We start from the raw sequence: 20,111 nt of genomic DNA on the forward strand, positions 1-20,111 counted from the left end.
TCTGTTGGTTTCCTGTGAAATTAGAGACATTTCGCTAACTAGCACATGACTCTGTCGATGTGGACCTCCCCCCTTCCCCCTTCAAATTTACACGCCTGAGTGTTCTTTAATCATTTAAAGCAGAAACACTGGGAACATATCAGCTCTGTGTACAGTACTCACTCCAATAATAATAATAATAATAATAATAATAATAATAATAATAATAATAATAATAATAAAACCGGACGTCTAGAATACCTGTACTTACAATAACACGTGCAGGAGAAATACAGTAGTCAACTTAAAACATTTCATGAAATGAAAAATAAACAGACGAGGTGTCCAGTGCCTTTACACAGTCAGGGGAAAAAGCGGAAGAAATAAAAAAAATAAAAATAAAAACTAAGATATTTTTGGAGATCTTTAGACTGTTAGTTTATTTACAGATCCAGCTGTAATTTTATTTCTTATTCAGTTTAGGCTGTGATTGTACTTTTTGATCAACCAACAAATTACCCGAATGTACACTTATTCTAATTTCAGATAATAATAATAATAATAATAATAATAATAATAATAATAATAATAATAAAAGGTTTTAATAATTAAAGAGACGCTTTGGCTTGAAGAATGTGAATCCACTGTGATCCAAGCTCTACGTTCAGGATCGTCATCAGGAGATAATGTGTTTTTACCCATGAGTCAGTGAAAGTGATGATGTCACAGGTCACGTGACTGTAAACACACCATGAGTACAGTTTTCTTCATCGCTGTGGTCCAAACAGTCGAAAACACCGTCACATCGCCAGACAGCAGGAACGCAGTGAGCGTGGTTACGACACACAAACTCGTCCTGATTACACTCCCGAGAGCAGTCCACCTGCACGCGCACACACACACCCCAGTCAAATTAATGACCTTTTCCACTTTGACCTTTAATCTCTGTTCAAAATTGCCTTTAATATTCAAATGTGTGCTGGTTTAATCACATCTATTACAGCAGCTTAATGTGGAGAGCAGTAATTATACCACTGAGGTTAATGTGTGTGTGTGTGTGTGTGTGTGTGTGTGTGTTTGTGTATTACTGACTTCATCGGACCCATCTGTACAGTCGTTCTTCCCATTACATCGTGACGTCGCCGACACACAGCCTCCTCCTGCACACACATACTCACTCTTACTGCAGGACGCTCCGGCTACACACACACACACACACACACACACACACACACACACACAGGAACCAGAATGACAGGTGTGAAACTTTTGTGAAACCTTTTGCTTCTAACTCTACGTTCACACTATCAGGGGACGAGTCGCTCGTGTCTCTTTTGTGGGCGTGGCCTGTCCAACAGTGGTAGCTGTACAGTATATACTTACTTCTAAAGCTAACGAGTTAGTTACACAGACATGAGAAAATCTCAGCTAAATCTCAGGTATGTGGATTGTCTATTGAATCGCGCGTCCGTTTCATGCACGTGCGCAGGAAGTGAACCTCTGTGTGATCGTGATCGTCTGGCGTTGTCGGTTTTCCTTTTAGCAGACTGGGTCACACTCCACTTAAATTAAGCAATAAAACAGCTTGTAAGTAAATGAGTCCATCGACAGAGTAGCAGAGGGGTGCTGATAAACACTCACTAATCGCTCTGGATGTCCCTCTGTCTCATGCATGGTTTTCTTTACTTCTCTACTAGTTAGTGTACAAATGTAGAAAAACAAACCACATCAGATTAACAGTGTGTATGTGCTGAGTAATCTGATTATCAGGATATAATCCGGGTGAAGACATGCGCTGATATCGGATTCATTTCTTTTGTGCTGTGTGTGTATGTGTGTGTGTGTGTGTGTGTGTGTGTACCAGTCATGGCCGTGTTTGCTGGTTTGCAGTTGAGTTCGTCCTCTCCGTTCTTACAGTCTTCTTGTCCGTCACACACCCACTTAACAGAGATACACAGCCGATTCTCACACTGATACTGACCATCAGCACAGCGACTCTCGCAGCCCCTCTACACACACACACACACACACACACACACACCAACCACATATCACATATCAAGATGTCATATCAAATAATCAGATTCCGAAAACACAGCTGAAGCTAGCCAATCACATGGCAGCTCTCACACACCTCGTCAGAGTTGTCGGTGCAGTCAAAGTCTCCGTCACAGCGGAAGCGTGCAGACACACAGTCTCCGTTAGCACACACAAAGTCCTTTGAGCTGCATGTCAATGGCTCTGAGGGAACACGCACACACACACACACTCACACACACACACACACACACTCTGGTGACCAAAAAAATATGGTAGCAATTTTAATGTTAAGAAAAAAAACATAATTTATACCACTTTTATAAAAAGTTAGCACTTGACTGGGTTTAGGGGTGGAGCTAGTGTTGAGATTGGGTTTAGGGGTGGAGCTAGTGTTAAGATTGGGTTTAGGGGTGGAGCTAGTGTTAAGATTGGGTTTAGGGGTGGAGCCAGTGTTAAGATTAGGTTTAGGGGTGGAGCTAGTGTTAATATTGGGTTTAGGGGTGGAGCTAGTATTAAGATTGGGTTTAGGGGTGGAGCTAGTGTTAATATTGGGTTTAGGGGTGGAGCTAGTGTTAAGATTGGGTTTGGGGTGGAGTTAGTGTTAAGATTGGGTTTAGGGGTGGAGCTAGTGTTAAGATTGGGTTTAGGGGTGGAGCCAGTGTTAAGATTGGGTTTAGGGGTGGAGCTAGTGTTAAGATTGGGTTTAGGGGTGGAGCTAGTATTAAGATTAGGTTTAGGGGTGGAGCTAGTGTTAAGATTAGGTTTAGGGGTGGAGCCAGTGTTAAGATTGGGTTTAAGGGTGGAGCCGGTGTTAATATTGGGTTTAAGGGTGGAGTTAGTGTTAAGATTGGGTTTAGGGGTGGAGCTAGTGTTGAGATTAGGTTTGGAGCTAGTGTTAAGATTAGGTTTAGGGGTGGAGCTAGTGTTAAGATTAGGTTTAGGGGTGGAGCCAGTGTTAAGATTGGGTTTAAGGGTGGAGCCGGTGTTAAGATTGGGTTTAGGGGTGGAGCCAGTGTTAAGATTGGGTTTAGGGGTGGAGCTAGTGTTAAGATTGGGTTTAGGGGTGGAGCTAGTATTAAGATTAGGTTTAGGGGTGGAGCTAGTGTTAAGATTAGGTTTAGGGGTGGAGCTAGTGTTAAGATTGGGTTTAGGGGTGGAGCTAGTATTAAGATTAGGTTTAGGGGTGGAGCCAGTGTTAAGATTGGGTTTAGGGGTGGAGCTAGTGTTAAGATTGGGTTTAGGGGTGGAGCTAGTATTAAGATTAGGTTTAGGGGTGGAGCTACTGTTAAGATTAGGTTTAGGGGTGGAGCCAGTGTTAAGATTGGGTTTAAGGGTGGAGCCCGTGTTAATATTGGGTTTAAGAGTGGAGTTAGTGTTAAGATTGGGTTTAGGGGTGGAGCTAGTATTAAGATTAGGTTTAGGGGTGGAGCTACTGTTAAGATTAGGTTTAGGGGTGGAGCCAGTGTTAAGATTGGGTTTAAGGGTGGAGCCGGTGTTAATATTGGGTTTAAGGGTGGAGTTAGTGTTAATATTGGGTTTAAGGGTGGAGTTAGTGTTAAGATTGGGTTTAGGGGTAGAGCTAGTGTTGAGATTAGGTTTGGAGCTAGTGTTAATATTGGGTTTAGGGGTGGAGTTAGTGTTAAGATTGGGTTTAGGGTGGAGTTAGTGTTAAGATTGGGTTTAGGGGTGGAGCTAGATTGGGTTTAGGGGTGGAGCTAGTGTTGAGATTAGGTTTAAAGGTGGAGCTAGTGTTAATATTGGGTTTAGGGGTGGAGTTAGTGTTAAGATTGAGTTTAGGGGTGGAGCTAGTGTTAAGATTGGGTTTAGGGGTGGAGCTAGTGTTGAGATTAGGTTTAAAGGTGGAGCTAGTGTTAATATTGGATTTAGGGGTGGAGCTAGTGTTAAGATTGGGTTTAAGGGTGGAGCCGGTGTTAAGATTGGGTTTAGGGGTGGAGCCAGTGTTAAGATTGGGTTTAGAGGTGGAGCTAGTGTTGAGATTAGGTTTAAAGGTGGAGCTAGTGTTAATATTGGGTTTTAGTAGTGGAGTTAGTGTTAAGATTGGGTTTAGGGGTGGAGCTAGTGTTAAGATTGGGTTTAGGGGTGGAGTTAGTGTTGAGATTGGGTTTAGGGGTGGAGCTAGTGTTAAGATTGGGTTTAGGGGTGGAGCTAGTGTTGAGATTGGGTTTAGGGGTGGAGCTAGTGTTGAGATTAGGTTTAAAGGTTGAGCTAGTGTTAATATTGGGTTTAGGGGTGGAGCTAGTGTTAAGATTGGATTTAGGGGTGGAGCCAGTGTTAAGATTGAGTTTAGGGGCAAAGTTAGCATTTATGGTATAGCCCTTACCCATCTAAAATTCACCACTGTTTGCTGAAATTTCTCCAGACATCAGGAGATTAATCCAAGCAGCCTGGTTGGATGAAGTGTTTAAATAAAACTCCATGTGTGAGCCATAAAAGCTGAAAAGCCGGCATCAGTGCTGTTGTGTAACGGTGACGGAGGAGGATATAACTCTACACAGACGGCTCTGTAAATACTGACAGTAAATAACCCACTATCTGACAGCAATTAACCGTCCCAGAGTAAATAACCGTAATTACACATGACATCTCTGACAGCGGGCGAATCTGCGGTGGCTGAAGAGATACTGCGAGTCAATAAAGAGATAAAGCAACGTTCCAGCATTTAATAAAAACGTGATCAAAACATGCCCTGAATATTAAATCACTGCTCCTGCAGCTTATTCAGCAAAACAGCAATAAGGAAAAGCATTTAGAGCTAGACACATGAGGTTATTTGAGGTTAGTGCCTGTTTCTAGCTTTCCTGTGAGACAATTTACTTAAAAGCATCACAAAGATTATCTGGAGGGGGGTGGGGGAGACAGAGAGAGAGAGAGAGAGAGAGAGAGAGAGAGAGAGAGAGAGAGAGAGTGAGTGAGAGAGAGATATCAGTGTGATGCTTGCTCTACCATTTCACAAAGATCTTTGTGGTGTATGTTTAAATCCTGACATGTAGTCGGAGGTCGTCTGTTGGGATGAGTGATCTCTACCCATCACAGAGGCATATAAGTATTATCCATGCTTGTTGTAGGGGGCGTGGCCGCTCATTAGTAGGTCACATGACCATAACATGTCTGTAGTGCGAACCTGTGCTAGGAACTCAGCAACTTCCCTAAAACCCCCGGAAGCATGGCTTCTCTGACACGCCCTTTTCAACCTCGCCCATATTTTATTGTTCTGTGTTTGAAACCTTTTGAGTTTGGAGACGAGAGAAAAAAGAAAAGAGCGACTTTATACTGTAGAACAAACACAAAACCTCTTTTCTTACAGGATATAACACTGTCTGGACCTACAGGTGTGTTCAGACAGGATCCATACGGTGTATATATCACCTGGAGTTCATTCTACTGCTCTGTTTCCAGATCTGTGCTCGAGCAGTCTGTATAAAATTACTGACATAATGGATTCAGACAGGAATAAAATCCCAGACATACTCCGGGAATAATTACATCACACTCCTCCACAAGGAAAACGAATCCCATCTGAATAGGGGTTTAGAGATGCTTGGTTACACACAGGGATGTGATTGTGTTTCAGCTTCAAGAGCCTGCGACTTTAGGCTCTTTAAGTGGACGACCAATCAGCAGCTTCAACTGAACTCACAGCTCACATTGACTAATCACACACTTCTGTCCTCTTTCCTTTCTTCCATTCCTTCATCACTTTCAGCTCACTGCTGCACAGAATTCTCTTCAGGACCTGCACATGCTGTCAGCTTTCTCATTCTTTTCATTTAAAATTTGATTCATTTGTAAACAATTACTGTTGCTTTAAATTTTATCTTCAGCACCTTGAGATCTTACTGGAAAGGACATGAAAAATTACAATTATTATTAAATTTATGGTGATAAAGATGTTTGTGAGATAAGATGAAGATGATGGTGAGGACAAAACAAAGGAGGTGATGAAGATGATGGTGATCATGGTGATGATGGCGATGATGAACGTGGTGGTGGTGGTGATCAGGACGAGGATGATTGATGATGGTGATGAGGATGATGATGGTAATGTTGATTGATCATGGTGAAGATGATGGTGATCATGGTGGAGATTATTGTGATCATGGTGAAGATGATGGTGAAGATGATGGTGATGAATGATGGTGATCATGGTGGAGATGATGGTGAAGATGATGGTGATCATGGTGAGCATGATGGTGATGAATGATGGTGATCATGGTGAAGATGATGGTGAAGATGATGGTGAGCATGATGGTGATGAATGATGGTGATCATGGTGGAGATGATGGTGAAGATGATGGTGATGAATGATGGTGATCATGGTGAAGATGATGGTGAAGATGATGGTGAAGATGATGGTGAAGATGATGGTGATGAATGATGGTGATCATGGTGGAGATGATGGTGAAGATGATGGTGATGAATGATGGTGATCATGGTGAAGATGATGGTGAAGATGATGGTGAAGATGATGGTGAAGATGATGGTGATGAATGATGGTGATCATGGTGGAGATGATGGTGAAGATGATGGTGATGAATGATGGTGATCATGGTGGAGATGATGGTGAAGATGATGGTGATCATGGTGAGCATGATGGTGATGAATGATGGTGATCATGGTGAAGATGATGGTGAAGATGATGGTGAAGATGATGGTGATGAATGATGGTGATCATGGTGGAGATGATGGTGAAGATGATGGTGATGAATGATGGTGATCATGGTGAAGATGATGGTGAAGATGATGGTGAAGATGATGGTGAAGATGACGGTGATGAATGATGGTGATCATGGTGGAGATGATGGTGAAGATGATGGTGATGAATGATGGTGATCATGGTGAAGATGATGGTGAAGATGATGGTGAGCATGATGGTGATGAATGATGGTGATCATGGTGGAGATGATGGTGAAGATGATGGTGATGAATGATGGTGATCATGGTGAAGATGATGGTGAAGATGATGGTGAGCATGATGGTGATGAATGATGGTGATCATGGTGGAGATGATGGTGAAGATGATGGTGATGAATGATGGTGATCATGGTGAAGATGATGGTGAAGATGATGGTGAGCATGATGGTGATGAATGATGGTGATCATGGTGGAGATGATGGTGAAGATGATGGTGATGAATGATGGTGATCATGGTGAAGATGATGGTGAAGATGATGGTGATGAATGATGGTGATCATGGTGAAGATGATGGTGAAGATGATGGTGATCATGGTGAGCATGATGGTGATGAATGATGGTGATCATGGTGAAGATGATGGTGAAGATGATGGTGAGCATGATGGTGATGAATGATGGTGATCATGGTGGAGATGATGGTGAAGGTACTCACTGCAGTTCTCTTCGTCTGAATTGTCTCCACAGTCGCTCTGGCCGTCGCACCTCCAGTGATCCGGGATGCAGTTATTATTCCTACAGCGGAACTCATGTGGCCCACACGTCTTCTCATCTGATCCAACACAGCAAGGGGATAAAAGACACCCACATTACCCCTCATCACTCACAACGTTCAGCTGAACACCATCACATTACTCGCGGAACACATTCACTTCCTCAACACCGGGAGGGAGTCTATAAGTGGAGGTAATTTACACGCAGACGTCGCATCATCAGTTCTCATGTGGAACTGATTAGTTTCTGTGTGAAATAATCTGCAGTCTGAGAACATTCATCACGCTGAGATAATATCATCACACATCGCTGATGAATATTTTACTCAGGTTCAGAGTCAAGATCTTTCTGGACCTTGCTGAATCATTAAAGGTTTGGTTGATATTCTGCACATTTCAGTAAGGAATAAAACAGAACGGACATTCTGTTCCAGAAAAATAATCAGCGATTAATCAGAACGACGTCGTACTTTTTATCCGTTTATAGTTGAACGAATCAAGCTAGTTCCCGTAATCACTGGCGTTATAGCAGCTATAAACAGGGCGAGGCTCACCACAGTCGGCCTCGTCAGATCCGTCGGCGCAGTCCGGGTCCTCGTCACACACCCACAGCTTGGAGATGCAGTGCATGGTGGTCTTACACTGGAAGTGTGTGGGCGAGCATGTGTTTTCAGCTAGAGCAACACACACACACACACAATAAACCCTTAACTATACTCTCTAACCAAGTGCCGTTAAACTCTAATTGTCCTCTTCCTTTCCTCGTTAGCGAAAAGCTTCTCATATTTCTGAAAAATTTCTCCACTCCATTAATCTTTACAAATTATAGCGTGTTCCGATTGGTCGAGAGCGTTAGAGCGGACGATACACAGTGTACAGATCATGCACGGTATTTACTATAATATAAAAAAATCTTTACTTACGAAGATCTTTTGGGTAAATTTGTGCAGTTACCGAAGTGTTGCGGTGATTCCGCAAAAGATATTAAATATTAAATCATATTTAATTGAGACAGCTGTGCGCGTCGAAAGTTCAGACCTTAAAGAGAAAGCAAAGCTAAAACTCTTAAACGGTTTCAATTTGAAATACAAAACGATGGAAAGAAGAAGACCGTACGGCGTGTGAACATGCAGCAAATCTCAAACATGAAAACAACTTTACTGCAGTTACAATAAAGCAAGCAGAACTCGAACCCGACAGGCCTTGAGCTCCTGAACGTGTTAAGTAACATCTTTTATGATGAGTAGGAAGCAACTGAAGAAAAACTATTTCAGACATTATTTTTCTGTGACCACGACCCTGCTTGGATGATTATTCTGTATAAATTCCGACGCGCATTCTTGAGATATCGCACTAACAGGAATCTCAGAAGGCCGCATGGCGGCACGCTTCCCCCGCCACCCGGGTGACAGAGGCATAACAACAATTAGAAGAAAACTTTTCAACTTCTCTACTCTGAGCTACTGAGACATAAAAAAAAAAAACATTAATAAAATAAAGGTTTGGACTTTACATGGTGTTATTACCCGCCCTTCAGTCATATTAACTCACAAACACAATCTCCTGAAGTGACGCTCAGACTGTAGTAACAGTGCACATGTTCAGCTAATCTGCATTAACCCCGCCCACTGTTTTACAATTTTAATTCAAAACGTTCACGTTCCTGTGAAAGACATGATCCTGCGTAGAGGGCGTTAGTTAATCAGCTGCTGGGTGTTTAGCAAATTTGCTAAATTTTACACACAATCCATCAGTGTGTGTGTGTGGGTGTGTGTGTGTGTGTGTGTGTGTGAAGTGTGTTAAACACTCACGGCAGTCGTGTTCGTCCTCTCCGTCGCCACAGTCGTCCTGTCCATTACAGCGCAGGTTCACTGGGATACACTTATGAGTCCCGGTGCATTTGAATTGTCCTGATAGACAGATATACGATTCTGCAAAGAGAAAGAGAAAGAGAGAGAGAGAGAGAGACACACACACACACACACAGACACCATTTAGTCTTTTGGACTGGTTATTTTTTTAATGTATTATTATTTCTGGGTGTGTTCCTCTCCTCTGTAAGTCTCACCACAGTTCGCTTCGTCGGAGTTGTCACCGCAGTCATTCTCTCCATCGCAGATGAAAGGAGGGAGAGCGCAGAGACCCGACCCACACTGAAATCGACCCGGCTGGCACTTAAACTCCGCTGAGAGGCGGGGGAACAAGACAAACAATATGATAGAATATGGTACACATCCGTCACGTTTCAATATAAACATGTGGACAAAACACACACTGATGTTAAATAGGGACTGTGGAGCGTTGTCTTGCCGATACATACGGCAGTCTGCAGGTTCATCTGAACCGTCACCGCAGTCGTCTACCGTGTCACACTTCCACCAGAACGGAATACACTCGTCTGTACCACAACGAAACTACACACACACACACACACAATAAAAAAAGCTAAAAGAATGATGTTTGTTATGGACGTAAATGAGTGCGTGCTTGGACCTTTAATAAAGAGCGTTAGAGTGAATGAGTTAATAACCGTGAGACGCGTCACCTGGCTGGAGGTGCAGTTGGAAAGGCAGGTCTTGCTGTCATTGGCCAGGTAAAAGTGGGTGGGGCATGCACACCTATAGGCTCCGCCCGGAGACAATAGACACAGGTGACTGCAGCCTCCGTTATTCACCTGACACTGATGCTTCACAACTAAACACACACACACACCAACAATTCTTTACTAAAATCAGTCCATCCGTCCGTGTGTGTGTGATGATTTACACGTGCAGGTGTAAATCATCAGCTGATCTGGAGTTAAGACATGGTGGACATTTCGTTTTTGTCCAAACTGATTCCATTTTTATTTGTTACGTACAGTTATATACAGTAGACAACTTACAGTGAAAAAAACTCTTCCTGTAAATAAGTTTCTGTCTTGAAGACGTCCATGTGCTGATGCAGAACTCTATAAATATGCTAATCAGGTGTGTATACATGTGTTATAAAGTGGTTATAAAACTTATCAAAGTTGATAAGTCATGAAATAATAATAACACTGAGGCTTTTGGATCGGACTGCAACTCTACTGTGACCCCGTCATAAAAACCATATAAATATATAATTAATTAAATACCCTCAGAGTCTTTTTACCGTCTGGTTGGCGTAGCGGATGATAAATTTTAATGTCACGGATGGTTTGCCAAGAGCTGAGCAGTTCCACGCGCCTCTCTCCGGAGGTTTTATGAGCTCGATTCAGCGTCCTCCTCTTCTGATCGCTCCAGTAGAGAAAATCCTCAAACAGGGTGAGACTCGTCACCTCGCCCATGTCCTCGTTAGGCACTTTAACGAGATGAGACGGAATCAATTAGTGGCTGCGCTGGAACACTGCCAGCTCACTCAGCAGAATCCACGCACGCACGCACGCACACACACACGCGCACACACACACTTTCTCCTCTCTGGCTGTGTAGCAAACCTCACTGAAGTGCTTTCATTAGTATTCTCAAAGTGTCATGTCCACCCGTCTATATTTCCTGTGTCTGAGCCGGTATTTTTCCAGTTTCCTTATATGGTCATTGTTTTCCTGTTAGAATGCTAAATAATAAATTCAATATATTCAATCTGTTTAGTTGCCAAGTAATTTGTGCCAAAGTTGATTAAAGTGTAATTCCTCTTACACCACATCAACCTGCTAATGATTACACTTATTATTTATTAAAGCATGCCAATTCATACTTTTTATCCATTTATAGTTACAGTTAATGTTGTGGATCCTATGTTATAGCAGCTATGAAAGGTCATTCCCTGACCAGCCTCTCGTTTTTCTCTCTCCTCAAGTTAATACAACGCAGCTGGTAGTATCCTGGAGGTGTAGCTTGTACCTGCTGTTTTATTTCTGAACCCCTGTTTTGTGCCAAGACGAAGATTCTCAATCTGAGACATCCTCATGACACATTTATCTCTCTCGGTTTCAGATAAAAGTAGCTCCAACATCTCTCTTTATTTCAGTCCAGTTATATCTCGGTGTTGAACCCGACGAGCGTTCGGTACCTCTGTGCGTCTTCGAGCCGTCCATGTCGGAGAACAGGATGTGGTTCCCGTCTGCCCAGTAAATCCTGCTGTTGACGTAGTCCACAGTGAGCGCGGACGGAGTGTGTGCGTCTGTACTGATGATCACTCGTGGATTGCTGCCGTCCATTCCCATCCGTCCGATGTGTGGGTGCTCGCAGCGGTCGATCCAAAAAACATAGCTGTAATACAGAATAAAACACTCGACTCCTGTAGAGTTCACTCTGTAGCACTGTCCTACCAGGTCTCATCGACTCACCTTTTATAGCTATACCATAACGCACATTTTATTTTTATCCTCAGTCCCCATCTCTTATTACTCTCAGTGTTTGCAGCTCAAGATGGTTAAGAAATATAAAATAAACTAAATAAGCTGGGTATATATAGAGGTTTTTGTGATTTAAAAACACATGCATTTAAAGGTGCATCACGTCAGACCTTTTCCCAAATTTAATGTGATATAGCAACCCACAAAATTCAAGTAGAACAAAGAAAAATGCTTTAGGAAAAAACCCCCGATAACACTTACAGTAACTCGTTTGAGTAAGTATGCACTCCCCTTAATTAATACTTTGTTAAAGCAGCGTTTGTAATACAGTGTTTTTGGGTAAGATTCTACCGACTTAACACGTCTCCAAAATTCAGAGCTTTCCATGAGTCTGTCTATCTTGACTAGAGCCCCAGGCCCAGCTGAAGAGAAGCAGCTCCATAGCATGATGCTGCCACCACCATGCTTCACAGTGGGGATGGGGAATTTTGGGTGATGAGCCATCTTGTTTTAGTTTTTATCTTTTACAATTTTGCCCAAAAAAGTTCTACCTTCTTAGTTCTACACATTTAGGGTGATTTAGGCAGGACTGGATTTTTTTTTCTTCAAAATGAGAAAGGGCTTTTATACAAGATACAAGAGACTGTTGTCACATGCCTCCTTTAATGTTGCTGGAGGGCTCTTGGCAGCCTCTCTAATAAGTTTTCTTCTCGTCCTTTCGTTAGTCTTGAGGGGACGTCCTGTTCTTGGTGATGTCAATGTGGCGCTCCATTCCCTCCACTTGTTGACGATGGTGAATGATAGATGTTTTGGAAATGATTTTATACCCCTCTATTGATTAATACTTTTCCACAGTGAGATCCCATACATGCTTTGTAAGCTCTTTGCAAACCATGACTTGCAAAAGATCTGACATGATTCGTCTTGGTTTAGTTTTTTTACATCACGAAAACCTTTTTTATTTTAACAGGAGTGTGTAGGCTTTTTTATATCCGCTGTACATCAGTGTATTACCCAGTTAAAGGGTCCAGTGTGAGAGAAGAAGGGTTTTGAAGTCCAGAGTTCATCAGGATGGTTGGGTAAAGTCCATTAGCCTTCGCTACCTCCAGTGTTTTTCTTTCAGCATCGCACCAGTACAGGTTTTTTCCGATCCAGTCGACTGCCAGGGCGTTCGGCACTGAGGTCCTGTGGATCACCTGCAAATTAAACAAACAAACAAATAAATAAATTATTAATAGATCTGATTGATTTTATTTATCCCCAACTGAGACTCAGCAAGCAGAGAGATTGGAAATGTGCGAGTTGTGGACCCACCCTTTGAAAAAACAATTATACTACAGCAAGCAGCACATTTGAGTCAAAAGGAGAGAAACAGAATAAAATTTAAGGTTAAAAATATCATACAGATTTAACAGCCTGTGTCAAGAGCCATTACTAATTTTGTGGGGCCACAACACCAAAATTTACAGGAAATAACCATAAAAGCAACATTAAATCCCAATGCGTTAAAGTGTGAAGATAAGTGCGGAAAACAAGAGAAATATAAAGGAACAAAAAGGAACAAACAGGACTGAAGAGAAAACTACAGAACAGGAAGGAACAGAAATGAACAACAGAACAAATCAGTGTGAATGTTTTAATGGTATAGTGGGAGGAGCTTTAATTATGATGCAATGGGCGGAGCTTTAAATATGATGTACTGGGAGGAGCTTTAATTATGATGCATTGGAAGGAGTTTTAATTATGATGCAATGGGAGGAGTTTTAAGTATGATGTAATGGGAAGAGCTTTAATTATGATGCAATGGGAGGAGTTTTAATTATGATGTAACGGGAGGAGCTTTAATTATGATGCATTGAGAGGAGGTTTAAGTATGATGTGGTGGGAGGGGTTTTAAGTATGATGTGGTGGGAGGGGTTTTAAGTGTGATGTGGTGGGAGGAGTTTTAAGTATGACATAGTGGGAGGAGTTTTAAGTATGATGTGGTGGGAGGAGTTTTAAGTATGATGTGGTGGGAGGAGTTTTAAGTATGATGGTGTGGGAGGGGTTTTAAGTATGATGCGGTGGGAGGAGTTTTAAGTATGATGTGGTGGGAGGAGTTTTAAGTATGATGCATTGAGAGGAGGTTTAAGTATGATGTGGTGGGAGGGGTTTTAAGTGTGATGTGGTGGGAGGAGTTTTAAGTATGATGCATTGAGAGGAGGTTTAAGTATGATGTGGTGGGAGGAGTTTTAAGTGTGATGTGGTGGGAGGAGTTTTAAGTATGACATGGTGGGAGGAGTTTTAAGTATGATGTGGTGGGAGGAGTTTTAAGTATGATGTGGTGGGAGGAGTTTTAAGTATGATGTGGTGGGAGGGGTTTTAAGTGTGATGTGGTGGGAGGAGTTTTAAGTATGATGTGGTGGGAGGAGTTTTAAGTATGATGTGGTGGGAGGGGTTTTAAGTGTGATGTGGTGGGAGGAGTTTTAAGTATGATGTGGTGGGAGGAGTTTTAAGTATGATGTGGTGGGAGGAGTTTGGATTTTGGTACAGGAGTAGAGTGGAGTCTCGCTGGATAAATAACAAAAGTATGAAGTTTAAAATGAATAAAAAGCAGTTGTCCATAATTCACTCAGACTTTGTTAAAACTCTTCCTGTCACTTAACACGGTCATTAATGTTGTTATTGTCAAAATCAATTAGCGCCTCCCTACACGGAGCCCGAGATGTTCTGCCTTTACGCTGAGAACAGTGTGTGTTCATTACACGAACTGCTTCACGTCCCACAGGCAATTTGTAAACTTTATTCTATCTGATGTAACACATCTGCAACTCTTTCCCTCAACCACCGTGTGCCTTTTCTGTCAGCGTCAAACTGCAAATTGCACGTCACACGTCACTTTTCATTACGCAGAACAGAATTAAACTACAAAAATTCTACACTGCAGATATAATGAAGTGGAGGCCGTGTCAGAGATAATTTATTCCACTTCAGTGTGAGCTGCGACTGCAGCAGTGGTGTTTCTCCTCTGGGGAATTCTGGGACACACACACACGTACATGCACACACACACACTCACACAGTATACCTTGAGATCGCTCCCATTTATGCGCATCCTGTTGATCCTGCGTCCGCTTGGCCGGCTGCTGTCAATCCAAAACATCAAATCCCTTCTGTAGTCAAAGTCCAACGAGAGAACGTTACTGAGGCCCTGCACACAGAGAGAGAGAGAGAGAGAGAGAGAGAGAGAGATTTTCAGACAAAAAAATTAGATGGAGAGAGATGATGGAGCCAGAAAAAGGGAGAGAGAAAGACAGTGAAACCGGGAGAGAGAGAGAGAGAGAGCGAGAGAGAGAAGGAGAAAGAGAGAGTGTTTTATTAATCAGTTATAAATCATAGATAAAGATTCATTATCAGTGATGATGTCATGCTTCATTCCTGCTCTAACTCCATCATCAGTCACGACCTAAAATAATCCACTCATTAATCCAACACACACACACACACACACACACACACACACACACACACACACAGCTCCAGCGGGTGTGTATAAAGGGCCTAGTTTGACTCTTAACAGATAAAGAAAGTGTTAATTCAGAGTCTGTCTCATTTTGTGCTGTAGTGCACTAGCTGTAGTTATTACAGTAGTGTGTGTTTACACTGTTACTACACTGTTACTACCCTGTTCCTACACTGTCACTACCCCGTTACTACACTGAAGAATAAAGTCACACTCACATCAGCAAACTTTAAAGTTACAGCTTTGCCTCTGACTGTTAAAGCACGTTCTGACCAATCAGAGTGCAGACTTAAACAGTAGTGAAGTGTATACAGTCCGTTGAGTTAAAGACAGTAACTACTCCCTGGTGCTCGTGTCATTACCTGTTTCAGCAGGGTGTAGTTCGAGCCGTCCAGGCTGATCCGTCTGATCTCGTGATGATCGGCCAGAATCAGAAAGGGCTCTTCTGCTAAACATAAACCACAAGCCAAGAGGTGAAAGGTCTACAGTTAACAGTAATGGAAGAGTCCGGCCTCCAGTTTTAGCGTGGTGCATTAAATGTGCTTGTGGAACCCTCTGCTCTCAGCGCACCGGTAGCAGGCTCAGATAGGAGGCGTGGCCTAAAGTCTGAAGGCGGAGCCTATATAGTAGAAGTGCGTTGAAAGAGAAAAGCTCGGTTTTACTCCAGACTCATTCAATTGAATAAACTGTAAATGGAGCTCCTGAGACCAACCATTTCTGATTGCTTACATCACGGTAAACCGGAGGCTGTTACTTGTTAGCAACATTAGCATCATTGGCTCTAGTGTAAAGCTAGACAAGAAAACAGACGTCAAACAGGTCTCAGCTAATCGACTGCATTTGGGGACCACTGGGGATGTTTCACTGTTTGCAAAATGTGTGTGTGTGTGTGTGTGAGAGAGAGAGGGAGTACCTGAGACAGCTCTGCAGCTGTGCGCGTCCGTCTCCAGAGGTTTGTATCCATCTGCGCACACACACTTGTACGACCCGTACGTGTTTATGCACTGCTGGCTGCACGGGAATCTCTCCACACACTCATTAATGTCTATACACGTCCGTCCGTCTGTCTTCAGACGGAAACCGGGCCAGCACACACACTGCAGAGTGAACACACATGCACACACACACACACACACACACACACACACACGGTTGTAAGTGGCATCAAGCCTATTATAGAGACATTACTCCTTTGGCTCCACCCATAACCACGCCCCTTCTTTACCATTACCCGTGTCTAAAAGTGCTTTCACATACACAGTGTGTACTGTATCTGAACTGAACCTCAGCTCTCCCCCTTGGTGTGGTTCTTCAGGCAGGTGGGAACACAGCGATCACACTCGGGTCTGAGAGCGTCCGAGTGAAGCGCTCTCGGTCTGCTCCCAGGTGAGAAACTGATCTGACTCGGAATTGACTCACTGAAGGAAGTGAATCAAACTTTTTCCCTCGACCATACTTTCTGACCATTAAATAAAGGAATTTTTTTGAGTTAGAAAACACCACAAGCCAAACAGCAAACGACCCAAAAGAATGAACTGTGCCTTCATTCGGATTCAGTAAATGGACTAATAGGTGTGAAATCGCCTATAACTCCTTTCTCTCAGCTTTTAGTTCCAGTATTTATGCATCACACTTGTGTGAATAATGCAGATGTCTGAACTCTCACAGGGCCGATTTGCCATATTATCTATTTCACAGCTGTTTCATAACCGACTTAATGAGGGTGCAAAGGGAAAGCACACCAGTGCTATAATATACTGTTTGTGTGTGTTTGTGTGTAGTAGGAGTCAGACTGTACATTTAATTTGGAGAAAGCAGCAGCAGGAGGTGAGAGAATGACAGTGCACTGTGTAAAGAGGGGAGACTTAACACCAATCCAAACCAGAAAAAAAAGAGAAATGAAATGACGCAGATGTGCAGCCACAGATCTGAAAAAATTCATTTTAGATTAAATCATGACTAAGCGTCTTATCATGCTCTTTATCAGAAAGAGGTTAAAGATGATTATAATTCCTCTCAGTTTTGGTGTGAATTTGTACTAGTCTGAATGTAAATGATGATGTGGAGCTGATGGAGCGAGGCGGTGTGTGTTCCTGCCAGAAATGTCACAGCGCAGCAGCACTTTACTGTAACACGTGCCAAACCTGTCCTACCTGCCAAGCCTTCTCCCTCTGCCTGTGTGTGTGTAGTTGTCAGATGGTGTGCTACTTCCTGACAGTGCTGCTTCTCTCTCTGCTTTATCATCAGTGATGGTGTCAGGAATACGGCTGATGCACAGAACACACTCGTCTGAACCACATTTACAGGAAAACCCAGAGCTGTCCTCAACTACAGCGCCGAGGAACCATTACTCATCAACTACAAACCAACGCCCTATAACCCCCCACTCCTCCGACACCCTTTAACCCCCCTCCTCTGACTCCCTATAACCACCTCTCCTACAGCGCCCCTTAACCCCCTCTCCTCTGACGCCCTACAACCCCCACTCCTCCAATGCCCTACAACCACCACTCCTCCGACACCCTACAACCCCCTCTCCTCTGACGCCCTACAACCCCCTCTCCTCTGACGCCCTACAACCCCCACTCCTCCGACACCCTACAACCCCCTCTCCTCTGACGCCCTACAACCCCCACTCCTCCAATGCCCTACAACCACCACTCCTCCGACACCCTACAACCCCCTCTCCTCTGACGCCCTACAACCACCACTCCTCCAATGCCCTACAACCACCACTCCTCCGACACCCTACAACCCCCTCTCCTCTGACGCCCTACAACCACCACTCCTCCGACACCCTACAACCCCCTCTCCTCTGACGCCCTACAACCCCCACTCCTCCAATGCCCTACAACCACCACTCCTCCGACACCCTACAACCCCCTCTCCTCTGACACCCTACAACCACCACTCCTCCAACACCCTACAACCCCCTCTCCTCTGACGCCCTTTAACCCCCACTCCTCCAATGCCCTACAACCACCACTCCTCCGACACCCTTTAACCCCCTCTCCTCCGACGCCCTTTACCTCCCTCTCCTCTGACACCCTACAACCACCACTCCTCCAATGCCCTACAACCACCACTCCTCCGACACCCTACAACCCCCTCTCCTCTGACACCCTACAACCACCACTCCTCCGACACCCTTTAACCCCCTCTCCTCCGACGCCCTTTACCTCCCTCTCCTCTGACACCCTACAACCACCACTCCTCCAATGCCCTACAACCCCCACTCCTCCGACACCCTACAACCCCCTCTCCTCTGACACCCTACAACCACCACTCCTCCAATGCCCTACAACCACCACTCCTCCGACACCCTACAACCCCCTCTCCTCTGACGCCCTACAACCCCCTCTCCTCTGACGCCCTACAACCCCCACTCCTCCGACACCCTACAACCCCCTCTCCTCTGACACCCTACAACCCCCACTCCTCCAATGCCCTACAACCACCACTCCTCCGACACCCTACAACCCCCTCTCCTCTGACGCCCTACAACCACCACTCCTCCGACACCCTTTAACCCCCTCTCCTCCGACGCCCTTTACCTCCCTCTCCTCTGACACCCTTTAACCCCCTCTCATCTGACGCCCTTTAACCCCCTCTCCTCCGATGCCCTATAACCCCTTCTCCTCCGACGCCCTTGAACCCCCTCTCTCCTCTGACGCCCTTTAACCCCCTCTCCTCCGATGCCCTATAACCCCTCCTCTCGTTCGATGCCCTTTAACCCCCTCTCCTCTGATGCCCTTTAATCCCTTCTGTCCTCTGAGGCCCTATAACCCCTTCTCCTCCGATGCCCTTTAACCCCCTCTCCTCCGATGCCCTTTAACCCCTTCTCCTCCGACGCCCTATAACCCCTTCTCCTTCGACACCCTTTAACCCCCTCTCCTCCGACGCCCTATAACCCCTTCTCCTTCGACACCCTTTAACCCCCTCTCCTCCGACGCCCTATAACCCCTTCTCCTTCGACACCCTTTAACCCCCTCTCCTCTGACGCCCTTGAACCCCCTCTCCTCTGATGCCCTTTAACCCCCTCTCCGCCGACGCCCTTTAACCCCCTCTCCTCTGACGCCCTTTAACCCCCTCTCCGCCGACGCCCTTTAACCCCCTCTCTGTATCAGAAACTGTATCAGAAACCCTCTGCCCAGCAGTTGTATTAGAAAGCCGCTCATCAGCAGCTGTATCAGAAACCCTCTCCTCAGCAGCTGTATCACAAACCCTCTCCTCAGCAGCTGTATCAGAAACCCTCTCCTCAGCAGCTGTATCAGAAACCCTCTCCTCAGCAGCTGTATTAGAAACCCTCTCCTCAGCAGCTGTATCACAAACCCTCTCCTCAGCAGCTGTATCAGAAACCCTCTCCTCAGCAGCTGTATCACAAACCCTCTCCTCAGCAGCTGTATCACAAACCCTCTCCTCAGCAGCTGTATCAGAAACCCTCTCCTCAGCAGCTGTATCACAAACCCTCTCCTCAGCAGCTGTATCAGAAACCCTCTCCTCAGCAGCTGTATCAGAAACCCTCTCCTCAGCAGCTGTATCAGAAACCCTCTCCTCAGCAGCTGTATCACAAACCCTCTCCTCAGCAGCTGTATCACAAACCCTCTCCTCAGCAGCTGTATCACAAACCCTCTCCTCAGCAGCTGTATCAGAAACCCTCTCCTCAGCAGCTGTATCAGAAACCCTCTCCTCAGCAGCTGTATCAGAAACCCTCTCCTCAGCAGCTGTATCACAAACCCTCTCCTCAGCAGCGTTTATCAATTTTTGTGTTATTTAATGCCAGGGTAATGTAACAAGTAGTCGTATAAATGTACAGAAATTTTTGTAAAGAAGAATATACATATAT

General features: G+C 44.5%; 1 protein-coding gene across 1 annotated transcript in view; it reads right to left on the reverse strand.

Moving 5' to 3' along the window:
- The window catches only part of LOC108259480 (low-density lipoprotein receptor-related protein 1B), a 217,853-nt gene that overhangs the window by 23,340 nt on the left and 174,402 nt on the right, over positions 1-20,111 (reverse strand). The window contains exons 56-71 of the mRNA XM_053676680.1: positions 16,179-16,362; positions 15,628-15,713; positions 14,831-14,953; positions 12,778-12,959; positions 11,478-11,677; positions 10,578-10,766; positions 9,988-10,136; positions 9,763-9,856; positions 9,511-9,627; positions 9,254-9,373; positions 7,997-8,116; positions 7,385-7,501; positions 2,114-2,220; positions 1,841-1,988; positions 1,072-1,178; positions 730-862 (exon numbers count right to left, since the gene is read on the reverse strand). Coding sequence (XP_053532655.1) covers positions 730-862; positions 1,072-1,178; positions 1,841-1,988; positions 2,114-2,220; positions 7,385-7,501; positions 7,997-8,116; positions 9,254-9,373; positions 9,511-9,627; positions 9,763-9,856; positions 9,988-10,136; positions 10,578-10,766; positions 11,478-11,677; positions 12,778-12,959; positions 14,831-14,953; positions 15,628-15,713; positions 16,179-16,362 — 2,176 coding nt within the window. The remainder of the gene's footprint in view (positions 1-729; positions 863-1,071; positions 1,179-1,840; positions 1,989-2,113; positions 2,221-7,384; positions 7,502-7,996; positions 8,117-9,253; positions 9,374-9,510; positions 9,628-9,762; positions 9,857-9,987; positions 10,137-10,577; positions 10,767-11,477; positions 11,678-12,777; positions 12,960-14,830; positions 14,954-15,627; positions 15,714-16,178; positions 16,363-20,111) is intronic.

Source organism: Ictalurus punctatus, chromosome 27 (genome assembly GCF_001660625.3).
Source record: "Ictalurus punctatus breed USDA103 chromosome 27, Coco_2.0, whole genome shotgun sequence".
NCBI lineage: Eukaryota > Metazoa > Chordata > Actinopteri > Siluriformes > Ictaluridae > Ictalurus > Ictalurus punctatus.